This window comes from Paroedura picta, chromosome 3, assembly GCF_049243985.1.
Source record: "Paroedura picta isolate Pp20150507F chromosome 3, Ppicta_v3.0, whole genome shotgun sequence".
NCBI lineage: Eukaryota > Metazoa > Chordata > Lepidosauria > Squamata > Gekkonidae > Paroedura > Paroedura picta.
Genome location: NC_135371.1, coordinates 53,443,302 through 53,465,335, shown reverse-complemented (window position 1 = coordinate 53,465,335; position 22,034 = coordinate 53,443,302). Strand labels below are relative to the sequence as shown.

At 40.5% G+C, this 22,034-nt stretch overlaps 1 protein-coding gene across 20 annotated transcripts in view; it reads left to right on the top strand.

The window, feature by feature from the left end:
• ATP2B2 (ATPase plasma membrane Ca2+ transporting 2) overlaps positions 1-22,034 on the top strand; it is a 658,100-nt gene that overhangs the window by 507,182 nt on the left and 128,884 nt on the right. For all 20 annotated transcript variants that reach the window (XR_013229055.1, XR_013229056.1, XM_077325715.1 and 17 more), the window contains 2 exons: positions 13,998-14,255; positions 16,247-16,372. Coding sequence is in view for 18 of the 20 variants with exons in the window: in XM_077325715.1 (XP_077181830.1) it covers positions 13,998-14,255; positions 16,247-16,372 (384 nt within the window). In the remaining 2 variants the exon portion in view is untranslated. The remainder of the gene's footprint in view (positions 1-13,997; positions 14,256-16,246; positions 16,373-22,034) is intronic.

The following is a 22,034-nucleotide window of genomic DNA, read 5'->3' as shown; positions in this document are numbered from 1 at the left end:
CCATGATTTGTTGAAAGAGGCTGTTATTTTAACAGGGTACAATCCTAAAATGTTTACTTGTGAATAAATCGTAGTTTCAGTGGGACATTTGATTTGAGATTTTAGAATATTATACTTCTATGTTTAAACTGACTGTTATGTTTCTCCAATTCATCTCAGGGGGAATAGATCTTCTTAAAATACGTTATATGAAATAACATTAACTCCCTTGTAGATACATAAATAAATACAGCTCAGAGATTATGTTCCATATTTTAACGTCTTGGCTATGTTTTTACAGGTCATTTATTCTCTGGTCCCCTTCCCATCTGTGAAATAACTCCTTTCCTAATACCTTTGTATACATACTAATAAGATTCATTATCCATTTTCCTTCATAATGAGAGTGGAATTTATTTTGTGTGCTAATGACCTGCTCAGTACTCTGTGTGAAGAAAAACATCCCTCAGGAGAATATGCATGCCATTCCCAATCTCTCTCCCATCTGATAACAAACTGCTGAAATATATTATAAAGTATTCATTTCCCCACATTTTACATAAACATTTTAAGTTACCTTTTACAGCAGGCACTATTATGCCTATTCTGACAAAAATGTTGCACTAGAATTCATTTGCATCTATTTCAATTGACTATTTGCATAGATTTAAAAACCATTTTTCCCCTTCATCTATTTGAATATAAAGAGTTATAGAATTTTATGAAGTGAAAATTGTGGGCATTTGTTTGAAATTAGAGAGACGTCTAATGATGCTTAGTTGGGCATTATTACATTAGAAATTGGTGATTTCTAGAAGTCAACATAATTAATATATTAAACTACTTATGACAATCTACAGACCAGTATAAAGTATAGTTACAGAGCTATTCTCAGCCAGAGTGACACACTTTGTTGAAGTCAATGGGCTTAGAATGAAATAACTCTGCTTGTTTGTTTATTTGCTTGTTCGTTCATTCATTCATTCATTCATTCATTCATTCATTCATTCATTCATTCATTCATTCATTCATTCATTCATTCTATACCATCACTTCAGAATGATAATTTCAACAGAAATTCCACTTAGGTGCTTTGAGAATTTCAGTTCTGCATTCCAATCAAGGTTAGTTAGAAGTTAAAGTTGCTAACCTACAGATAGGGCCAGGAAATATCCTGAAATTACAACTTCTCCCCAGACTAAAGAGAATACCAGCATTAGAAGATGGACTCTGGTATTATACCCTGCTGACATCCTCTCCTCCCCAAATCTCCAGTAAGTCCCATTGTGCTTTTCAGAATAATTTCAGTTTAGGACAGGGAAACCACTTTTTAAATAAAAAGATGCTATCGTTATGACACTATGAACATCAACTACTCAATTGTAACCATGCTTCCAATGACCTGCCTGACCTCTGATTATCCTTTGGGAGGAGGGTCTTCCCCCCACTGAGGGTCACTCAGAGAAGCTGGAATGCCATCAAGAAGCATCGAGGGGCTCTGATTGACTGTCACTGGGAGGGCCCTCTCTCACCGAGAGCCAGTCAGAGACTCTTCCCCACACCCCCACCTCCCACTGTTGTTTCTACAGTGGGGACACTGTGTGACTGGCTGCCTTCTCCATGGAGCCCACACTAGTGTCCACTGCCTCCTCCCTGCTTGTGGCTGATGAAAATGCCAGCTGTCTCTTCTGTGGAGAGCCTGTGGACCTGCCCTGCCTCCTCACCACTTGCAGGGGCTGAGAGGCATGTCTGCCTCCTCCACAGATACCTGACCACCCTTACCAGCCCCTGCTGAGGAGGCGTCCAAGGAACGTGGCCTCATGCGCAGAATGCGGCAGCCCTTCCCATCCCCCAGCGAAGGTGAACATTTGCATTTGCACCTCCCCACAAACAGTGGAGAGAAACCACATTCACACAAAACCTAAGAGGGGATTCAGAAGAAGGATTTAAAAATAGAGAGAGGAAACTCGAAAAAGGGAATCTCTCTTGTGCAAAGGAATCATGGGTTTTCCCCCATGTCAGATGGGGTGGAAAGGTAATAGTTAAGGCAGGCACCAGCTTATGTCATGATTGCCTGTGCACTGACTGCTGCTGAAATTGATTTTGAAGCATCAGTATAGCATTGGTCTGTGGGGAAGACTGATGGGAAATTGCCCTTAATTTCTAAGAACTCAGGGTGGGTGGGTGGCAGGCACCATGCTGGAGAACCCTGCTCTAAAAAAGGCAAATGTCTAGTTTAGCTTTTAGTGTAGAAAGAAAAAGTGGATGATGCTGTACATTAGTGGATGATGCTGTACATATGTAGCCCATCTGGTGCTTTTTGTGATAGCCAACATGCTTGCGCATTGCATTGTGGCCATATGTGTGATTTATCCAACACAATCATTGCTGATATTGCCCATGCACATGAGAGTTCCATTTCCCGCACTGGAAGCAGTGAGTGATCCATTGAGACAGATGTACAGATGCTGTCCTTGTGTGGATCCATCCACTGTTGTTTCTACAGTGGGGGCAGCTTTTTCTGTCACTGTCTGGATCTTGAAAATATCTTGTCCTCAAAATGGGTAATATTTCCTAGATTGCAGTCCTATTTATGTTTTTACCTACCTGCATTCAAAAGAGTTGGTAACAGTTAAAAGCAATTTACATGTAACTTTATAAATCATATTAAAAGCTATTTTTAACATAGTGATAGAAACAATTCTGGATTTATGATATCCATTTAGCAGCCGTAAGTGCTGAAGGACACCATATACACAGAAAAACCCAGTTCTGTTTAGTGGAAGGTGGCACGCATTATGCTGACTACATTGCAGACTGATTTTAATTTTCATCCCTAAATATATGCTTTTTCCTCATGAAGTTTTTCCTTCAGTTCCAGCCCAATACTGCTTTAGTTTATCCACCAGTTTCCTCGCTCATCTTTTGTCTCTTTGTTACTTCAGGTTTTTTTTCTTTCCCTCCCTCTTTCGGTGAGGTGGGGGATTCTTTTGCAACCTCTTTTACCCTGACTATTTTATGGAAATCAGTTTTGAGTCAGCTTTCCCCTCATACATAATGTTTCTGGTGGTTTTATTTGTCCTGCACACTCTCATCCCCTTCCAGCCCACTTTTTGATGATTGGACTGTAGCATCCTCCCTGCAGACAAGTGATTTCTTTGTCCTTTTAAAAAATGGTACTAAAATTTCAATAGACCGCTAGAGCATTGTAACAATAGACTTAACAGGTTCTCTGAATTCCCAATTTGCCTTTTCCTCATGAAGAAATGCCTGCAGGAAAATTTTAATTGTTAAATTTTTTTCAATGACATTAATTTTATTAATTTTCAAAAAACCCAACAAAATCTGGGAATTCAGAGAACCTACTAAGTCTTGTTACAATGCTCCAGAGATATAATATTTTAGTGTCTTTTTTTTAAATGGGAAGGTTGTGTGATGCCACTAATGACATCACTGATGACAGAACCATTCCATGAAAATCCTTATTATCGAAGGGATAAACAGAAGAAAAAAAACTGACTCCACAACTATGAAATTAGAGATGGAGAGCAGACATATGGAAGAACCCAGCCCAGAGCAGTAACAATGTTTATAGGCCGAGTCCCAAGAAAAGCGGGAGTGCATCAAATGTGTGGAAAAGTCCTAAATTTGTTAGTAATCCACTTGCAATCAGTGTATCACTCCACTCCTGGGTGTAAACTGCACGGAGCTTTTATTCCAACCCCAGATCGATTCAGTCCCTGCCCTCTACACAGAATGCGATTTCCGTTTGGATTTTGGGCGACTTAAATTTTCCTTCTGCAGCAAGAAGGATTGATCCGGAGTGACACTACCTTTATTGTGCGATATCTCAGAGTGCTGTTAATCCTCAATATCCAGATGGGAAAGAAAGCTCCGTGGTAGAGAACCTCTGATAGGCTAAACCTGGTCATGTGACACACTTGCCTTAAAGGAGAAGCCCCTAATTTCTCTCAATTTCTCTGGGTCCTGGATTTTTCCTCCCTTCTCTGCCTTTTTCGATCCTCTCCCCCACCCCTCCAAGAAAAGAAAGAGACTCCCTGCCTGGCTCCTCTCTCCCACCCCCCCTTCAAGAAAAGAAAGAAAGAGGCTTGGCCCCCCCCCCCACCTTCTGAGCCTCCCTAACCACGTGCAGAAGACTTTCCTGTTTCAATGGGGAGGACGGGGGGAGAAGAAGACCCGAGTTCAAAGCGATCTGAATTCAACAGGATTGACAATGGAATAAAGAAAGTGCAGACTCTGCCCTGGATAAAATTTAGTTATTCAAAATACTCCTCAGTATGGATGAATTCCAAAATTAGTGTTAACTCAAGTTTTGCCTGTGTTCTTCTATAAAAATACCAGGCATGCTCATTGTCTCAATGGCAAATAGTTAATATGCATGTGGAGGTGACATACTGAATGAAACTTTTAACCTGTCTAATCAGTGCTGCCTTCTTGTGCTGGCTGAATGTTCCGAGGTTAATGGACCTTAACTAGAGAGCCTAGAGTTTGCACTTAAGACTTTCAGCTTGCAAAGCACACATTCAGATACCTGGCTGTGCTCCATTTGTGTATCTCCAAGTAGGGGCAACAATCACATGCAAAGTAAAATATTACACTCTACATAAAAATGGTAACTCATATTCAAAAGTGAAAGTGATACTAGTGAGGCCTACTGTGCTGATATGTATACTACAGTAATGTTGGCCTTGATTCCCAGTTAAAGTAACGTCCAACATGTCACTTGTCAAATTGGGACAGTGGCATCTCCTGAGCTTCTTTGATGTAACTGTTCCTGTGGAACGAGACCAGTAGGGAGAGCTTTTATGTAGTGGCTGGATGCTGAAGATGTGACACTTCAAACACTTGCAGGCTTAATAGCCTTGCTTTTATTAGGACTGGGTGAATGTGCTGTGAATTTTCATTCACTTCTGTGTCTATGCTGAAGCAGAGCACTTGAAAAAGTGATCGCTTATTACCTCCTCCAACCTCCAGTTCTGCCTTTCATGCTGTTGCTGCTTCTGGAGTAAAGAGGCTGCAAGAGAAACGAGGCTGAGCTTCAGTGAATGTGAAGTCCATTATTGTGCCGTCGTGATAGTGTACTGTGTCTTTCAACTTCTCTGAGCATTTGGGATGTGCAGCCATTCTTTTGTTATGTTTGAGTAACTGAAGGGTGATCCTTGATTCTTTCAGAATATTTCTGTAACTGTGACCTTTTCCATACCCTTTTTTATGTTTGCTGAACTCATATACCAGAGTTTTAGTTACATCTTTTGCAATGATATTTGACATCTTGCCAAAGAGTAATTTGCAGAAGAGAGTTTCACTCTCAGGCCCTTTCACTTTAGCAGTTACTCCTAGGACTAGGTTAAATGTGATGCTGGAGATCTGCGTATGGAACTCCTGGAATATGACTCTGTGTTTACCTTTTGTATATGATAAAAACATAAGAATTCTGCTGGATAAAAACATTGCTGCATCTAATCCAGCATCCAGTCTGTTCACGCGGGTTATGGATTGTAGTTATGGTGTAGTTAAGGGCTATTTTATCAGTGAATGAAGAATTTCTATTGAGTGAATTAAGAGCCTCTTGTGACGCAGGGTGGTAAGGCAGCGATATGCTGTCTGAAGCTTTCTGCCCATAAGGTTGGGAGTTCGATCCCAACAGTTGGCTCAAGGTTGACTCAGCCTTCCATCCTTCCAAGGTCGGTAAAATGAGTACCCAGCTTGCTGGGGGGTAAAATGGTAATGACTGGGGAAGGGAATGGCAAACCACCCTGTATTGAGTCTGCCAAGAAAACGCTAGAGGGCGTCACCCCAAAGGTCAGACATGACTCGGTGCTTGCACTTTACTTTTACCTCATTAAGTGAATTGGTGAATTAAGTGCATTTAGAATGTCTGTTCTTAATTTCTATTCTTAATAGAAATGGTAGAGAATAAGTGAGGGACCTGTGAGAACTGGCTGTGGTGAAGACATCCCATTTCCTTTTCCATCCCTTGCTTTATTCTTCCATCTTGTGGCTTCTCCCACTTGCTACCCTCCCTCCAAAGTGGTCTAATGTCTGTTTTCAGCCCCTCTCCCCAATTCACCTAGTTGGCCAATGTATGCCCAGCCTATCAGTTAATCCCTATCTTTAAAACAAACATACACCTTTTCAGTGGCATGCTCTATTGCTAGACAAGACTACGGTAAAGGTTTTTAAAGGGTTTTTTCAGCAGCATCTGGTTTGGAGTTTATTTTAATACCTAACTTTTATATATATTTTTGTGCAAATCTCGGGCTATTCTGCGGAACTTGCAGATTTCTTGGTCCAAAGGGTGTGGGTCATTCAAAGGAATTAATTATATGGTACTGGCTAGGGAGAGTCTTACATGCTCTATAAGCAAACATATTTCACCCAGGAAACAAATGCTTAAAATTGATAAGATCAAATGTGAAATTAATTTTTGAATTTTTCCTGCTAAACTGATGGACATTACTAGTTATCAAACAATTAGATTAATTTACACCAAATATTGAATTATATTATGTTCAATATGCATGCAGGCCAAATCACATATGTGAGATTTCGTTATATCTATACACACAAAGAAAGACAGGCAGATAGGCAGGCTGACTAAGAAATATTAAAAAAAACATTTAATATCTACTTCTCTTTCTCAATTGTAATCAAAGGAAAAAATTATTTTTAAGTAACACCAAACTGTTATAGTTACATGTGAGAATTAAACAGTGTTATTTTTCCCCCTGAAGCAATAGTGTTCAGTCCTAGCACTCATGATTTTCATGTTGCTAAATTGGTCACATGACCGATCAATCACTCAACAGTATTAAGACACTTTGAATGGCTTGAAATGTATTTAAAGCAATATGTTTAAAATGCGTGTTTGCTCAGTCCAGTCCAGTAGCCTTTTCTGAAATGTATTTAAATGCTGTAGTGAAGTGGACAATTTTACAGTACAATCCTAAACGGCGCCACTCTTCTAAAACCATTAACTGTGTTTAGGATTGTGCTGTTAGTGACTATCACTGTGGTAAGAAGTATACAAGACAGAAGATGCAGGCAGATAAGATACAGTTGTTCTGTGGCTGAGATATATCTGGAATTAGAAGCATCTTTGACTACACAGCTTTTGCCGTGTGTTGCTGTATGTTTTCACATCTTATGTATTCCTTTTTTCAAATATATTCTGCAATACCTACCCTCTAGAAATCTTCTCTTAAGGCATTTTTTTGTAACAATGCTGTTTGGAGGGTGGGGGGTGGCAGTTAACTATGTCTTCAGCCGCAGGCAGTGAGTGGCAAGCAGCAGGAAGGTTCAGGGATAATAACTAACATATCTGTGCGAATATTATCTGCAGGATCTCCTGGATCTCACTGTCCTTTCACTTTTTAAATTCTGAAGCAGCAGTAATATAATGGAAACAAAAGGCTTGGATAGTTCTGTGATTCCTCCTTATATCCTGGTCTGCTCCCTTATATTGAGTTCCCCCTCCAATACACAGCATAGTGTTGAAAGACAAACTATGCCTCAAGCCTTTTTACATTCACTAGAATATTGTCTCTCTTTACCATCAGTCTCTGTTGCAGCACTGCAAACCACAGGAACACAAAGAAAACCTCATGGTAACTAGGAGAGCAACAGCAGGAGGGAGCTCTTGCCTTGATAACCTGTTTGTGGGCTTCCTAGGGCACCTGGCTGGTGACTGGGCCAAATAGAATACACGGTCATAAATTAAATGCATCCAGTAGGGTTCATCTTGTGTTCTCCTGTGCAGATGTAATACAGTCTTGTCAGAATTAAGGTATTGAGTTCTAGTATTCACTCTTTCCAGAGGAGCCTTGTGTGGCTGGAGGAGCCTGATCCCAGGTGTGGTTGCCAACAAAGTGCTTTGCAGCTTGATTCTTAACATGTAAGCCTTTACCTGGATAGGTAATAAACAGGTCGCAATGTTCGAAAACTTTCCTATTGAATCGCCAAGGGTCGGACACGACTGAATGGATAATATCATCATCGTCCATTGCAACAAAAATAAACAAGACTTGTTTTCATTACCCTCTTGAGATGCTAGTGATGATGCATTCATAGATCGTTTATGCACTGGGAACTTCATTGCCCCAGCTCCCATGCAGGAGCACAAATCGGGGGCGGATGAGGAGCACTAGGCCAAATTCTCCCCCGTGTGGGTGCAGGAAGAGGTGGGGCAACCTGCCATGACTAAAACTCCAGCCTGCAGCCCTGCATGAAACCTCCAGTATGTAAATGGTCATAGAATCTAAAGAAGCATGATCTGGATTAGGTTATGCTACAATAAAATGTTATGACTCTGTAAGGTAATGCAAGGCTCCTGGATATTTTAACTGCAAAATATTGGTTCATGGAACAAGATTCCAGTCCAAATCCTGGAAGGCCACAGCTTGAATCCATTTGTAGCTGATGACTATGGCTCCTTTGTTATGAAATTGGTTAGATTAAATATGCCTAGTCATCAGTGTCAATACAGTGTCAATACAGCAGTATATGGAATCTGTAAATTATCATTTTGAGTTTGATAGTATCAGGATATATATTATGAAATTCACCGACATCATTGGCACCATTCAAAATCTTTTTTTTAAGTGAAGCAGTCTCAAGGTTGTACCAATATATTAGGCAGCACCATGGAAATATTTAGTCAGTTTAATATGATTTGTTCTTAATTATGTCAGTTTGGCCTCATTCCATTCATTTCACAGTGGTTTTAACTCTTTAAAGGGAGATCAGTTTATGTTTCACTGGCAGATGTTGGACTATGTGCGTGGCAGTGAGGTAGGAAGACGCGACGCACACCGGTTATGCACGGGGCGGGGTGCGACGGCGGCAAAACCCAGGGTAACCGATTATGCACGCGGCGATCCGGGCGCCGCTTCTGGTTGCGCCCCGGTCATCCGGAAGCTGCGCTTTCTTCCGCGTTTCACTGACGCGGCTTTTTCGGCGGCATGCACCGAAGCTGCGGCCGGTTGCATCCGGCTCCGTGCGTTATCGGTGATTTTAGTCGCCGCCATTCCACCCCGAATGTGCGCTAAAATCCCCGTGCATAATGGGTCTTAGGGATGCAAGCAGTGGATCATGCTGATCTGCCTCTGTGTACCAGCAGTGCCCCGGATTGGTGGATGGATCCATCCTCTTCAGCAGCCCTCCATTCTTCTTTGTAGTCTCAGCACTTTCATCCCAGCATCTAAGTGGGTGTTGGAAAGAAAGCAAACTAGCTGCAGTTAAGGAAGAGTACACCACCACCACCAGCACAGCAGCCAACGTAGAAAACAGTAAGCTGGATAATATAAAGAACAATCACAAGTTAGTGTTGGATGGGAACAGGATATGCTACTGTGGGAATAAATTTGTTTTAAGTGAAAGCCCTGGTGAATTGTTCCTTGGAAGTACAGTAGATTATATTTCAGCCCAGTGAACAAGCCATATTAGTGTTAGTTTGGGATGGGATCTGATCTATAGAATTCATTCATGTTCCTGTACACCAAAAGTCTCATCTGAACCATCCTTGGCATGGAGGTCTTCAGTTTCCTACATCAATTATTTTTCAACCATGATAGAGCCTTTTTCAATCCAATCTTTATTTACGGTCATTTAGACCAAAATTTTAGATGCACTACTATACAATAGCAGTTTGTAAAAGGGAAGGTAATACATTAAAAGGTTAAAAATGCATCAACAATAAAACTTAAAACTTCTCCGCCATAAATGTCAAAATTTAAAAGCATTAACTGTTGTTGACTATTTTATAAGGATAAAATGAGCCATAAAAGCAATAAAGCCATAAAAGCAATAAAGCTGTTAAAATATAAAACAAAAGACAAGATTAAGAGATGTACAATAATAACTACTAACCAAAAAACATAAGAAGTTTTGTGGAGCTATTATGGCTATACATGAGTAACCCAATCTTTCCTAGTTCTTAAAGCCTTTTTGCTTTCTTTAAACCTCATTCCTTCATCTGAAACTCAAAACTCTTGACAATGAAGAAAGGAATAGCTGCAAATGGTTAGGTCTTGGGGCAACTGTAATGTTCCATCACCACAAAATATACATTTTAAATGAAATTTTTTGTTTAAACCTTCAGCCCAATCATTAAATTGGAGGGACCTTTGAAAATCTCCACTGTACCAGATAAATGTTGCACCCGCTGAAAGCTTTGGAGATTGTATCTTCAATTTTATTTCATTGGCCACACACTATGAATGTGTACTTGAGTGGATATTAGCCTTTCTGTTTTTCACATTAAATAGTTCAAAAGTAGTTTTTGTAATTATTTTTAAACAATGTTGGAAATGTAGCTTTTAAGTAGTTTAATGGAAATGGAAAAGGATTTGAATCCTACTCAAATTCAGGACCGCTTGGTTGCAACTACTTGTGCAGTAAACAGGAATCATGTATGACTCAGAAGCCTCTTGCCTTCCTGTTCATGATACAGTTATTCATTAGCAAAGCCACTCTCCTTATCATTAGCAAATGGTTGTTGCTTATGTGAAGGGGAGGGAAATGTTTTTGTTTTGGGGTTTTTTGATAAGTGATCTTTGGGGTAGAAGAGTCTATGTGTTGAAAGACTATTTACTTGTGGTGAAGGCACTTTCCACACAGCCTGTGTAAATAGTTTTGGCTGCTGGCTGCTACTTAAAAAAAAGAAAACATTAGTCACAACTGTTTTGTCTGCCGAGTGTAAACAGATTTTTTTTTTTACCATTCACAAAAAGGTGTTAAATTGAGGGGTTAAATAATTCCCTCCAATTCTTAAGTGTTCTCTTCATTTCTCATTGTCTGCAGCAGCCTTTTTCAGCCATGGGGCTGAATTTTCAGACTTTGAGGACCTCCAGAAGTGATGTCAGCTGGCCATGCCTCCCTGCAATGCCCCCAGAAGTGATGTTATAATAACCCGCACCCTTTGCCCCCCTTGCACTCCCCCCCCGCCTTTACTACTACTATCATCACTGCCTCATGTAGGCCAGAATTAAGGGCAGGTGCTGAGAAGACAACCCGGACCCCGCATAACACACCACTTTGATTTTTACTTTGAGCCCCCTAGGCAAAGGCAGCCAATTCCCTAGCTTGTTTCCAAGTTCATTAAGGCAGGAGGAGAAAAACCTCAGGCCCTCTCTGGAGCTCCCGCGGACCCTTGGTTGGGAATCCCTGGTCTGGAGAGTATGGTTTCAAATGTCTGTGACTAGTCTGTATATGCAACCATTTTTGTTTTCCTGCCCATTTCCAGTTGGTTCTTCTCCCTCCTTTAAAAAAAAAACCTGATACATATTTCTGCTATATTTTACTGTCTCACAAAAGTTGGACCAATTTTTTAATATGTGCGGTACTAGAAAAAGGAGCCCATCTTGAAACAGAAAAGGCATTTCAGAGATGACTCATGAGTGTAAAGTGCCACCAAATCACAGCTGACATGATGGATTTTCAAGTCAAAAGACAAATGAAAGTGGTTTGCCATTGTCTTCCTCTGTATAGCAGCCCTGGATTCTTTGGTGATCTCCTATCAAAATGCTAATCAGGGCCAACTATGCTTAGCCTGGGCCATCAAGAGCACAAATGGATATAAAATGCTGTAGAAAACCACCATTTTTATATTGCTTCACACAGAGTGAAAACAGCTATAGATAAAAACTGGATTAAAATAAAAATATTAGGTACCAAAGAGGTTATGTAAACAGGCACCACAAATATAGAAAAAAGGAAAACCAAACAAAAGATTAATTTGAATTATGACAATGAAATGTGTTCACTAATAGGTAGCACAATCCACTAGAAATAGGACTTCCAGTACTGAATAACCAGTAATCTACTGTATATTGAGAATATATTAATTTGACATTATGGCACATATATTCCCTAACTAGTTAACACAGAGCAAATGAAAACGTGAAAATACCCTTAGACAGGTGTATGATTTGATCTTTCTTTCAGTAACAAGGAAAAAAATATGACTAACCTTGTAGCCTCAGGGCACAACTTGACAGTAGGAATTCCAGAGACAACTAGGAATGCTGTAGCCATTTTATCTCAGTATTTTTATTACTTATAAATGCTATGGGACCTGCTCAGGACCACAGCACAAGAGAAAGGAAGGGCTCCTGATTCACTACATGCCATTTTTCCAGAACCTCCCCTCCCCCATGCCTTGTTCTTAAGCAGAATCAGGCTCCCACAACATTTTTAAAGTAATAGTAATCCTAAGATTAAATGGCTGCAGCATTCTTGAGTTGTCCCTGGGGACCTTGTCTACTTGTTCCTTCAGGCACTGATTTTGAATTTAAGGAGTTTTGTTTTGTTCTTTTTTTGCATTGTGCTATCTTGCATACTACCAGATCCAAATTCTCCAAAACAAATAGTGTGTGTTTAGTTTTTTCATGTGTCAGAATATCTTACCTGGTACAAGGCTTACACAATTCAGGGAGAATATATTTTTGAAATAACAGAATATTATATACTTAAACAAAATGTTAATAAGATAACTTAGTATGTGGCTTTCCATCTATCAGTCTTCTGAATACCATTTTAATCCATTCCCTATGTTCCAGAACTGGGGAAGGTGGTTGCCCAGCAGGACTTGTGGTTAGCTGGTTTTTCATGCCTTGAAATTGATGCTGGAGTTGTATTTTTTGGGATAGCACACAGATAGTCATGGAGCTTTCTTAGTTGATAGTAATTGACAACATGGCTCCTGGAAGTGAGTTGCAGTATCATAAAATCATAGAATTGGAAGTGACCTCCAGGCTCATATAGTCCAATCCCCTACAAAATGCAGGAAACTCACAGCTACCTGCCCACTCCCTGTGACTCCCAGCTCCATGCCCAGATGATGATGCTTCAAAAAAAACAAAACAAAAAACAAAACAACAACACAGAATCCCTGGCCAGTCTGTCCTGGAAGAAATTTGCCTCCTCACTCCAAAGTGGTGATCGGCATTTCCCTGGGCATGCAAGAAAGGACTACAAGAGCCAAGCACCAACACAATCCCTTCTGGCCACCCACCCCCAATCTACCTAAATTCACAGAATCAGCATTTCTGCCAGATGTCTATAGAGCCTCTGCTTAAATTTTCTAAAGAAGGAATACCCACCACCTCCCAAGGAAGCCTGTTTCACTGAGGAACCGCTTTAACTGGCAGATATTAGCTAGTCAAAGGCTGCTCACTATATAGAAATGATGATGGTTGACAGTAATTAGAAATCTTCTGATTGGTCTTTTTGTTGTCACTTGACTGTCAGAGTTTCATTAACTCAGAGGGAAGAGGAAGTGTGAAGAGACAATGAATTAGAAGTCATATAAATGACAGTGCTTCCTTGCCGGCGCCCTGACGCGTCGGGAGGCGCAAAGCGCCTCCGACGCGTCAGGCCGTCGGCCGAGGCAGCCCCCAGCAGCCGCACTCCACGCGAATGCCGGGGCTGCCTGCCCTAGCGGCCGCTGCATTAGTCGCAGCAGGCTTGATTACTAGTCTCACATATTGTACTCTTCATTCTGAGAGGGGGAGGGGTATCTGGAGGTAGGCAACAGCTCTACTGGAATAATTGGGCCAACCAAAGGGACTTCCAAATGGTGTAAGCAAACTTCCACTGGTCAAGATCAGGCTAAGTAGTGATACTGCTCCTTGTCAATGGACCCCTGCCATCCTGGCGGTCAGCTTTCTTAGCTGTATGATTAAAAGCCTGCCCCTCATGTGCATCCCACAAACTAGACCTTGTTGTTGAATAAGAACACAAGGGGGAGGGGAGGCATCCTGAAGGCTAAAAGCAGAACTGCAACTTTCAAGTGGGAAGGGATTTCAGAACCAGTCCATACTTTTGGATTTAAGCACTAGCAAGGGGAAGTAATGCAACATGATTGTTTCCTACAGCGCCATTTTAAACAGCAGGAACATATTCACAGCAATGTAGCAGGTATTGTGTTATGTTGTTTTTAACTAAATAAAAATGTATAAAAACAAAAATTAAAATCAATCTACTTTTTTGTCCCAAAGATTGTGCTGCCTCATCAGCAGGAGGTGAAGATGAGGGGGAGGCAGAGGCTGGCTGGATTGAAGGTGCTGCCATCCTGCTCTCTGTTATTTGCGTGGTACTGGTCACTGCCTTTAATGACTGGAGCAAAGAGAAGCAATTTCGTGGACTTCAAAGTCGTATTGAGCAAGAACAGAAGTTTACTGTCATCCGGGGTGGACAGGTTATTCAGATCCCAGTAGCAGAAATAGTAGTTGGTGACATTGCACAGATAAAATATGGTAAGTTTTTTTGTTTGCCTGCATACATTCTTGAAAATATGTCTCTGCATCCCCAGACCTGCTTTAGTGGCTTGTTGAATAATGCAACAGGGAATAACCATTATAGCAGTGAAGAAGTGACAATGTAATCTGAAATAGTGAAGGACAACACTGAGAAAAAGAATACATACTAGCTAATTTATTTGTGATGACATTCCAGTGATTCAGTTCCATTGTGTAAAAAGATAGGTAGTACTGATGTAGGGATGTAGGATTACGTTTTACTTTATTTTAGTTATGTATATGTAAATAACTCACAGACATTGTCTAGCATTGTTAAAACTAATACAAAGAGTTCACAGAGTTTATAGATGGTTGATTGTCTGATGAAGACACAGTACACTTCAACAATTGGAGCAGTTTCCTATTTGTATCAATAGTTAGAGCTGTTCTATACAGATTACTTTTCTTGCTTAGACTGACCTCCACCAGCAATGACCCCATATGACCTCACACAAATCTTGATTAGGGCACATGACTGCATTCCAAATAGGGTTGCCAGCTCCAGGTTGAGAAATAATTGGAGATTTTTGGGATGGAACCTGGTGAGTGTGAAGTCTTGGAAGAGGAGGGATTTCAATAGGATATAATAGGATATAGTCCACCTTCCAAATGAGCCATTTCTCCTGGCAAACCGATCTCTGTCATCTGGATATCAGTTGCAATAGCAGGAGATCTCCAGCCATGATTGGAGGTTGGCAACTCTAATTCCAAATCATGGATAAAACCATTGGAATTGGATCATGTATCACCAGTATTGTAGCAATAATATATGGAATAAAGATGTTAGAAAACTAAACCTGGAACATTTTGTGGAAATCCTTAGGAGGATTTGTAATAGGTAAAATGTCATACTTGTCTAATTTACTGAGGAGTGGCTCATAAAATATATTTTTCTGCTTATGAACATAAGCTTATAAAGCTTATGAACAGCTTTAATTTTCCTTGAGTATAAGTTTACATACTCAAGTATATGTTTACTAAAGTGCAAGCTGGCAGATGATTGATATTGCAGGACCCTGGGAAGGTTAGGATTGCTTCTTTGGGTCAAATGTGTTAAATGGATCTAATTTTATATTAATTATTATAATACTAGTAAAAAAGCCCATTGTATCCAGAAGACAATGGGCGCTAGCAGGCAGGGACCAGAGGGAGGGGCAGGCGAGGGACAGAGCAAGGGACAGGGTACCTGAAAGAGGAGGCGGGTGGCGGCTCCTCGGCGTCTCCTGGTTTTTGGTGGGGAGTCCCAGGCGTGGTGTGCTGGGCTGCGGCGGGTCCTGTGCGTTTATTTGATCTTCTGCGGCTGGGGGGGGGGTTGGTTCTTTCCGCTGCTTCCAGGAGGCCACGGCCGCGGATCAGGCCGCGCCCGGCCGCGCCCGCGGGGCCACGCCCGGCCGCGCCCGCGGGGCCGCGCCCGGCCGCGCCCGCGGATCGGGCCGCGCCCGGCCGCGCCCGCGGATCGGACCGCCCGGCCGCGCCCGCGGATCGGGCCGCACCCGTGAGCCGCGCCCGCGGATCGGGCTGCGTGGGCGCGGCCCGGCCGTGGTTCCCTCTCGGCGGCTGGAGTCTCGGCGGCTGGAGTCTTGCCGGGGGCTCCCTCAGGGGCCGGCCTGACTCGTCAGGCCGGGAGCAACTGCGAGCCGCGCTGCGCGCGGCTCGCAGTTACTGAGGCTGGGAATCAGAGGGACCAATCGGCAGGCGCTTCGCGCCTGCCGATTGGTCCCTCTGATTGTCTGTCATGAGGAAGGGTCCAATCCGGACCCTTCCTCATCCCGGACACATCCCGCCCCAGAACCCCTTACTATTTTATTTAGTCCGTGGCGCCCGCGGCGCCACGGGCGGTGTACAGATGTTTTGAGATTTATATGTTCATGATTACTGTAAAAATTAAAATTCTTGCATTGTGGCTTAAATCCATATTATTTTTTCACAATTTGATTTTTTTTAAATAGGTGACCTTCTACCTGCTGATGGGATATTTATTCAAGGAAATGACCTTAAGATAGATGAAAGCTCATTAACTGGAGAGTCAGATCAAGTCCGCAAATCTGTTGACAAAGATCCAATGTTGCTTTCTGGTAAGGTGAATTCAATTCAATATTTTGTCTCCTAAAGAGATTTTCTCTGTTTTATTATCAATTGCTTAATTTCTTTCATGGTGAAGTAAAGAGTGAAGTTATGACTGTTTTCAGATTGAAAGTTTCCTTGTTTATCAAGCTTCCAGTTTATTACAATAGAGGTGGTTTGTGGGCAAATTGGTTTGTCCTCAAAGCTATAATTACAGACCAGGAGAAACAAAAATCACATGTGCTGCTTTGGGCTTCTTGGAGAATAAGAAGAGTAAAAATGTGAACAATAGCCTGAAATTATTTCAATAAGTTGGTAGATCACCAATATAAAATGTGTCATTAATCTTTAAAGTCAGGGCCTTTTTGTGATGCTCCAATATCCCATATTCACTCAGAAAAGAATGGATGCTTGTTGCAAAATAAAGCAATGAGAATCTTTAGTATATATATAAAATTTTTAAATTCCAAAGTCTGTCAGTGGCGAATGATCATTCCAGCTAAATACAAACTCCATGTTATCATAATAATATAATTCTTTCCTTCTTCCTTCCCTCACTAGTATAGCTTTATTTAAGTCTAAGCAGTATTTTAAATATGGAGTACTGACTAAACTCTTCATGCAGGATTGCCTGAAACATTCCAGGAGTTGACACTAATGGCAAAAAGAATATTTTTTTGTCTGTACCTTTTTCTCTGAGTGAATGATCACTGAACAGGAATTTGTAGAATAATATGACATAGTATGACATTTTTTATCAGCCTAAGTGACAATTCAAAAATGAAACAGAACTAATTCTAGGAAAGCAGATTCAGGTGGGCAGCCTGAATTCAGACCTGCCAAAGTTGCTGTAAATTTGTGCTGATAATGTGGAAGGATATAGATTATAATAGATAACAGCTGCAAGATATGTTGTTGTCTTGTTGCAGAAATTTCTGGTGTTACATCTACTTTTTTTGACCATAGATATTTTAAGGCAACATAAATTGGGAAATTCAGGCTTACTGATTTTTTAAACCTACAGTTTCATATGCCTGTCAGAGGCAGGTGCATTGAGATGTATTAGGTTGCTTTTTTATTTTCATATTCTTCCTGTTGTGATCTGTTTCTTGGCACAAATCATTAGGATGGATGAAATGCCCTCTTTAGCTGCTCTCCTGGTTTGGTGATTTCTGGCTCATATACTGGAGATGAAAAGCAAGTTTGTAATTTAATACTTCGATAGCTAAGAATAGTTACAAAGTGATACAAATGGAGTCCCTAATAGTCCCTAAAAAAAAACTCTTTTGTTGGGGCAGGGGGGTATGCAGGATAAATGTACTCCAGGAGAAAACCATCTCCATAGCTAGTTGTTTTGTTAGACTTAATAGAAAGTAGAAAATGTAAATTAATGATAAGTAACACTGCTGATGTTTTTAATAGTATTTTTGCGACACCATCTGTGCATTTAATAACCTGACAAAAGGATATGTTTTGTTTCCATATGTATCAAACTCCATATGTATGAAACTTTAGAAAATAAAATAGGGGGAGGGCTATATGGTTATAGCAGGCTTTCTCAACCAGGATTTCATGAAACCATGAGGTTTCTTGATGACCTTGAAAGGGTTTCCTGAATGAGTGGGAGTTAATTATTTATATATATATGGTCATGTCAACCTGCCCCCCCCCCTCTTAAAATGGCTCTGGGGGTGGGAAGGGAAGGGGCCCTGGGTGGGTGTGTACACAGAGATGCTTCCCAACTATATTCTGTATGATCCACTACTTCTGGGGTTTCTCAAAGCCTGAAGAATGTTTGAGGAGTTTTTCGATGGTAAAAAAGAGAGAGGCTGGGTTGTAGACTTGATACTGAAGTATTAGCAAAATGAGAATGACTTGTCAGTGGAGCATGCAACCAAGAAGCGAAGAAATTGATTGACAGGCTTGTATAGTGCAAATCTTGTACCTTTACTTCTGGGTATATACTTCTTACAGGGTAAACAATTGTCAATAACAGGTGGAAAAGTAAAAAATTGTCAAAGCATGTACTGATTATATATCAATGCTTTCCTCAGTGGCAGTTATAAAAATAAACTACACAATATCTTACAAGGATAATACAAAAAAGGCATATGTATATACAAAAACCTTTATGAATGTGTCATTACTTACTCTTCACAAATCTTTCCAAATCATCAGATATCTATGGCTGTTGCAAGGTTGCTAGTAGCACTGTATAAATAAAAATATAAGTAAATAATTTCACAATATTATCATCCAAAATTTTATATACACAATATCAACAAATCAATAGGGAACCAGAATTGCAGTACTTCATATCTCTGATAAAGTGGACTCTGTACCATAAGAAAGATCTAGAATTTGGTAGTCCCCACCAGCTGACCATCGCTGTGAGTGATGGGCTGTCACTCGTGGTTCCCCCTGAGACCGGACAATAACTAGCGCTATGGGATTTGGGACTGTCACTATCATAGGTTTTTTTTTTTTAATGAGGTAATATTGTATGTTTTATTGGGGTTTTTAGTGTGACTTGCAATTAGCCAGCTTGCTGGGACCAGTGGGATATAAAACGAAATATAAATAATAATAAAAAATCAAATCACAATGTTATTGTTAGCCTTTTATCAATTAATTAAGAGTACATTAAATAGGGCTTTAGTGTTTTTATGGAGTAATGTAATTTTATAGTTATATTAATTAATGTTTACATTTTATAAAGCATTTAATAACTAGTTTATTCTGTATTGTGATAACGAGGAGGAAAATAAAGAAGACTAATAATCATACCTTCCATTCTGTTCTTTATCTGATAAGGCTTACATCACAAGCCCAAACACATTTATTCCATTCATTTCAGAACAACTTGTTCCCAAGTAAATGTACTTACAATTGCTGCCTAAGGCACCATCCACAACCATTAGAATCAATTGAGTTTTTCCATTCACATCAGCATGTCAGGACTGCATTCATTCAAAGTGTTTTGGGCTACACTATCAATTTTATATTTTAAAAAATCCCCATACTGTTGGAGTGATCAGACATGGTGAGCATACGGAATCCAAAATTAGTGAGGAAGCGAGAGATTACTTGCATTAGAAACCAGGGTTGATCTCTGATGTTTCCAGCAAGTGAAACTCAGTTTACAGATACTGGGAAAGACCACTTTCTGCCTGAAATTACAGTTAGTGATTTATTTAGGGCTTTCTGGGCTTTCAACACAATTTACATCTTCTTCCCCATTTTGTCTTTGCAACAATCTCATGAGATAGGTTTGAGTTAAGAGTCTCGCCTAAGATTCCACAACAGTCCTCCCAGGTTCTAGTCTGATGCACTAACTGCTATATTATGCTGGAAAGCTGCAGCCATTAGTCTGGTTCAACATGAACTTTCTGTGTACAGTAACTCACCTATCACAAGAAGCTCTTGACAAACAGAATGGCTTCCTAGGCCTGCAAAATCAACAGCATGTGGTTGGCATGACAAATATTGTCCTTTTAATTTCCCCTACTTCATTCACAAAGACAAAAAATGCACTGTGTAGAAGTAGAATAGCCAGTAAGAGTGAGATGAACAAATCCTCTCTCTCAAGGCAGCCTCTCCTATGATAACAGTGGCTATCATAGTGGGCCTGCAAAACGGCACTCTTCCACCAGGTCTGTGGTTGAGGCCAGAGGCAGTGACTGGGCCCCCCTAGTGTCAAGCAGGAATCAGTGTTATCTTGACACTCTTTCCTTCCCTCCAGAGGTAGGGGTGGGGGATTGGGTAGTTGGAAATACTCTGCCATGTTGTCTGTTTTATTGTGATATGTTGTCCATTTTAATGGGGTTTTAATGGGATTTTTAAAATTGGATGTCTGTAACCCGCCATGAGCCAGTCTTGGGAGTGGTGGGGAATAAATAAAACAATAATGATGATGATGATTAATTGACTTTTTACCAGCAACTAATATTCTATACCAAAATTAAACCATGATTTAGCATCCTGGTTACTCAAAAGAAAGAACTTCTGAGGAAGGAATAATACAGAGGAATTTGGGGCTTTTGTGATTATAGGGTGAACGGAACATGGGCCTAGTGTTTGCCACCACTTACTAGAACAGTGAAATATAAATGGGGGGAGAAGCAGGCATTGTCCTGATATGATGACATGAATTCCATGTTTGTGCCATAAGAGACATCCCAGCATATTCATGACACCAATCTGCATGCCCCATCCACTAAACCTCTTGCCAATTGCCAGTGTTCAGCTGGCTACTCTACATAGATGGAGGGAATTGATAAAAATCCCTCTCCCATTTAACCTTTGGAAATTGTAGGTATAATCCAAGCATAGAAATAGATCAAAGGTTTCCCAAATCAGTATATCCTCAATCATGCCCTATGCAGTAGAGGAAGGAGAGGAAGAACAACTGAACCAGAAGTGATGTAACTTTTGAGCTAAGAACCCCTCTAATCTTTATGTTTCATTAACTATGAAAATGGGGGGGGGGTTGCCTAGGTGGTGTCTGGAAGTAACCTCACTTCCAGGTCACTTGTGACCTTTCCCAGGCCCTGCCCAAAAACCTCCTAGAGATGGTGGCTAGAGGCCCTGGCAACTCTAGATACAGCACAGTCCTAGGTTCACCACTTCTGAAACAGATTTAATGTATAGTTCTGGATTTAGTACTTCATTTAATCCAGACCTGTATAGCCACACCAGAACAAAGCATGGACCTGAAATAAAGACATAATAGTATGTTTAGAAGCAAAGAACCTTGTGGTTATACAGTCTTTATTAGTTTTCTAAAATAAAAAGGCAGCTATATTAAGGAATCAGGTCAGTCATTGCCTGGAGAAAAACAACTCAAACTCACTCTTGGTTCTCTGTCGGTGCACACTTTGTGCTAAACAAAAAGAGCATAAGAGCAAGCTTCCAGCCTAAGAGGCTCTGTGTTCTTTTGATTTCACAGAACATGAAGATAATATTTGCTTGAATACATCCTTGATTTTAATGTATTTTAGGTATTTGGTAGTGGTTTTGTCACAATGATTATTTTACCTGCACACATGTTCACATGTTTAGGTATATAATAATTCCTTCACATGTAGGAATTTATGTTTACTTGCTATTATGGCCTCTGCTTAGGGTCACAAAAAACAAGAACTATTACCCCACCCCCACCCCGTCACTTTGCATATACCTGCTCTCTATTTTAGGAAACTTAATTTTGGAAATCATAGTTTTTCTCTATGACATAATAAATATACATAAAATGACTCATCAGTAGAAGAAAGGTTGCAGTATGCCCGTGCCTTAAATGTGTAATCTTAGGTGATGTTCTGCAGCTAAACAAAAGTGTTCACATGGAGAGAGGACACTCTAAACTTCTGACTTGGTACAGAAGCTCATAGAATTAGATCCATGGAGAAAAAAATGGCTAGAACCTGATTCCCCCAAAATCTCTCAAAGATAACAAAGGTCTAGGACACCTAGCAAACCGTAACAAGGTATTTCAAAATGTGTGACATCTCTCTACCTGTTGCTGAGTTTAGTATGGTAATGGGACAACAAAGGTGACATACTAGGAAAAGAGCCTGAAGGATAAATTTAGATAGTAGCAGAGATTATAGCAGCAGGAGGTTAAATTATGCATAATTGACAAAAAGAGAGAATATTTATAGTGAGAAAACATTG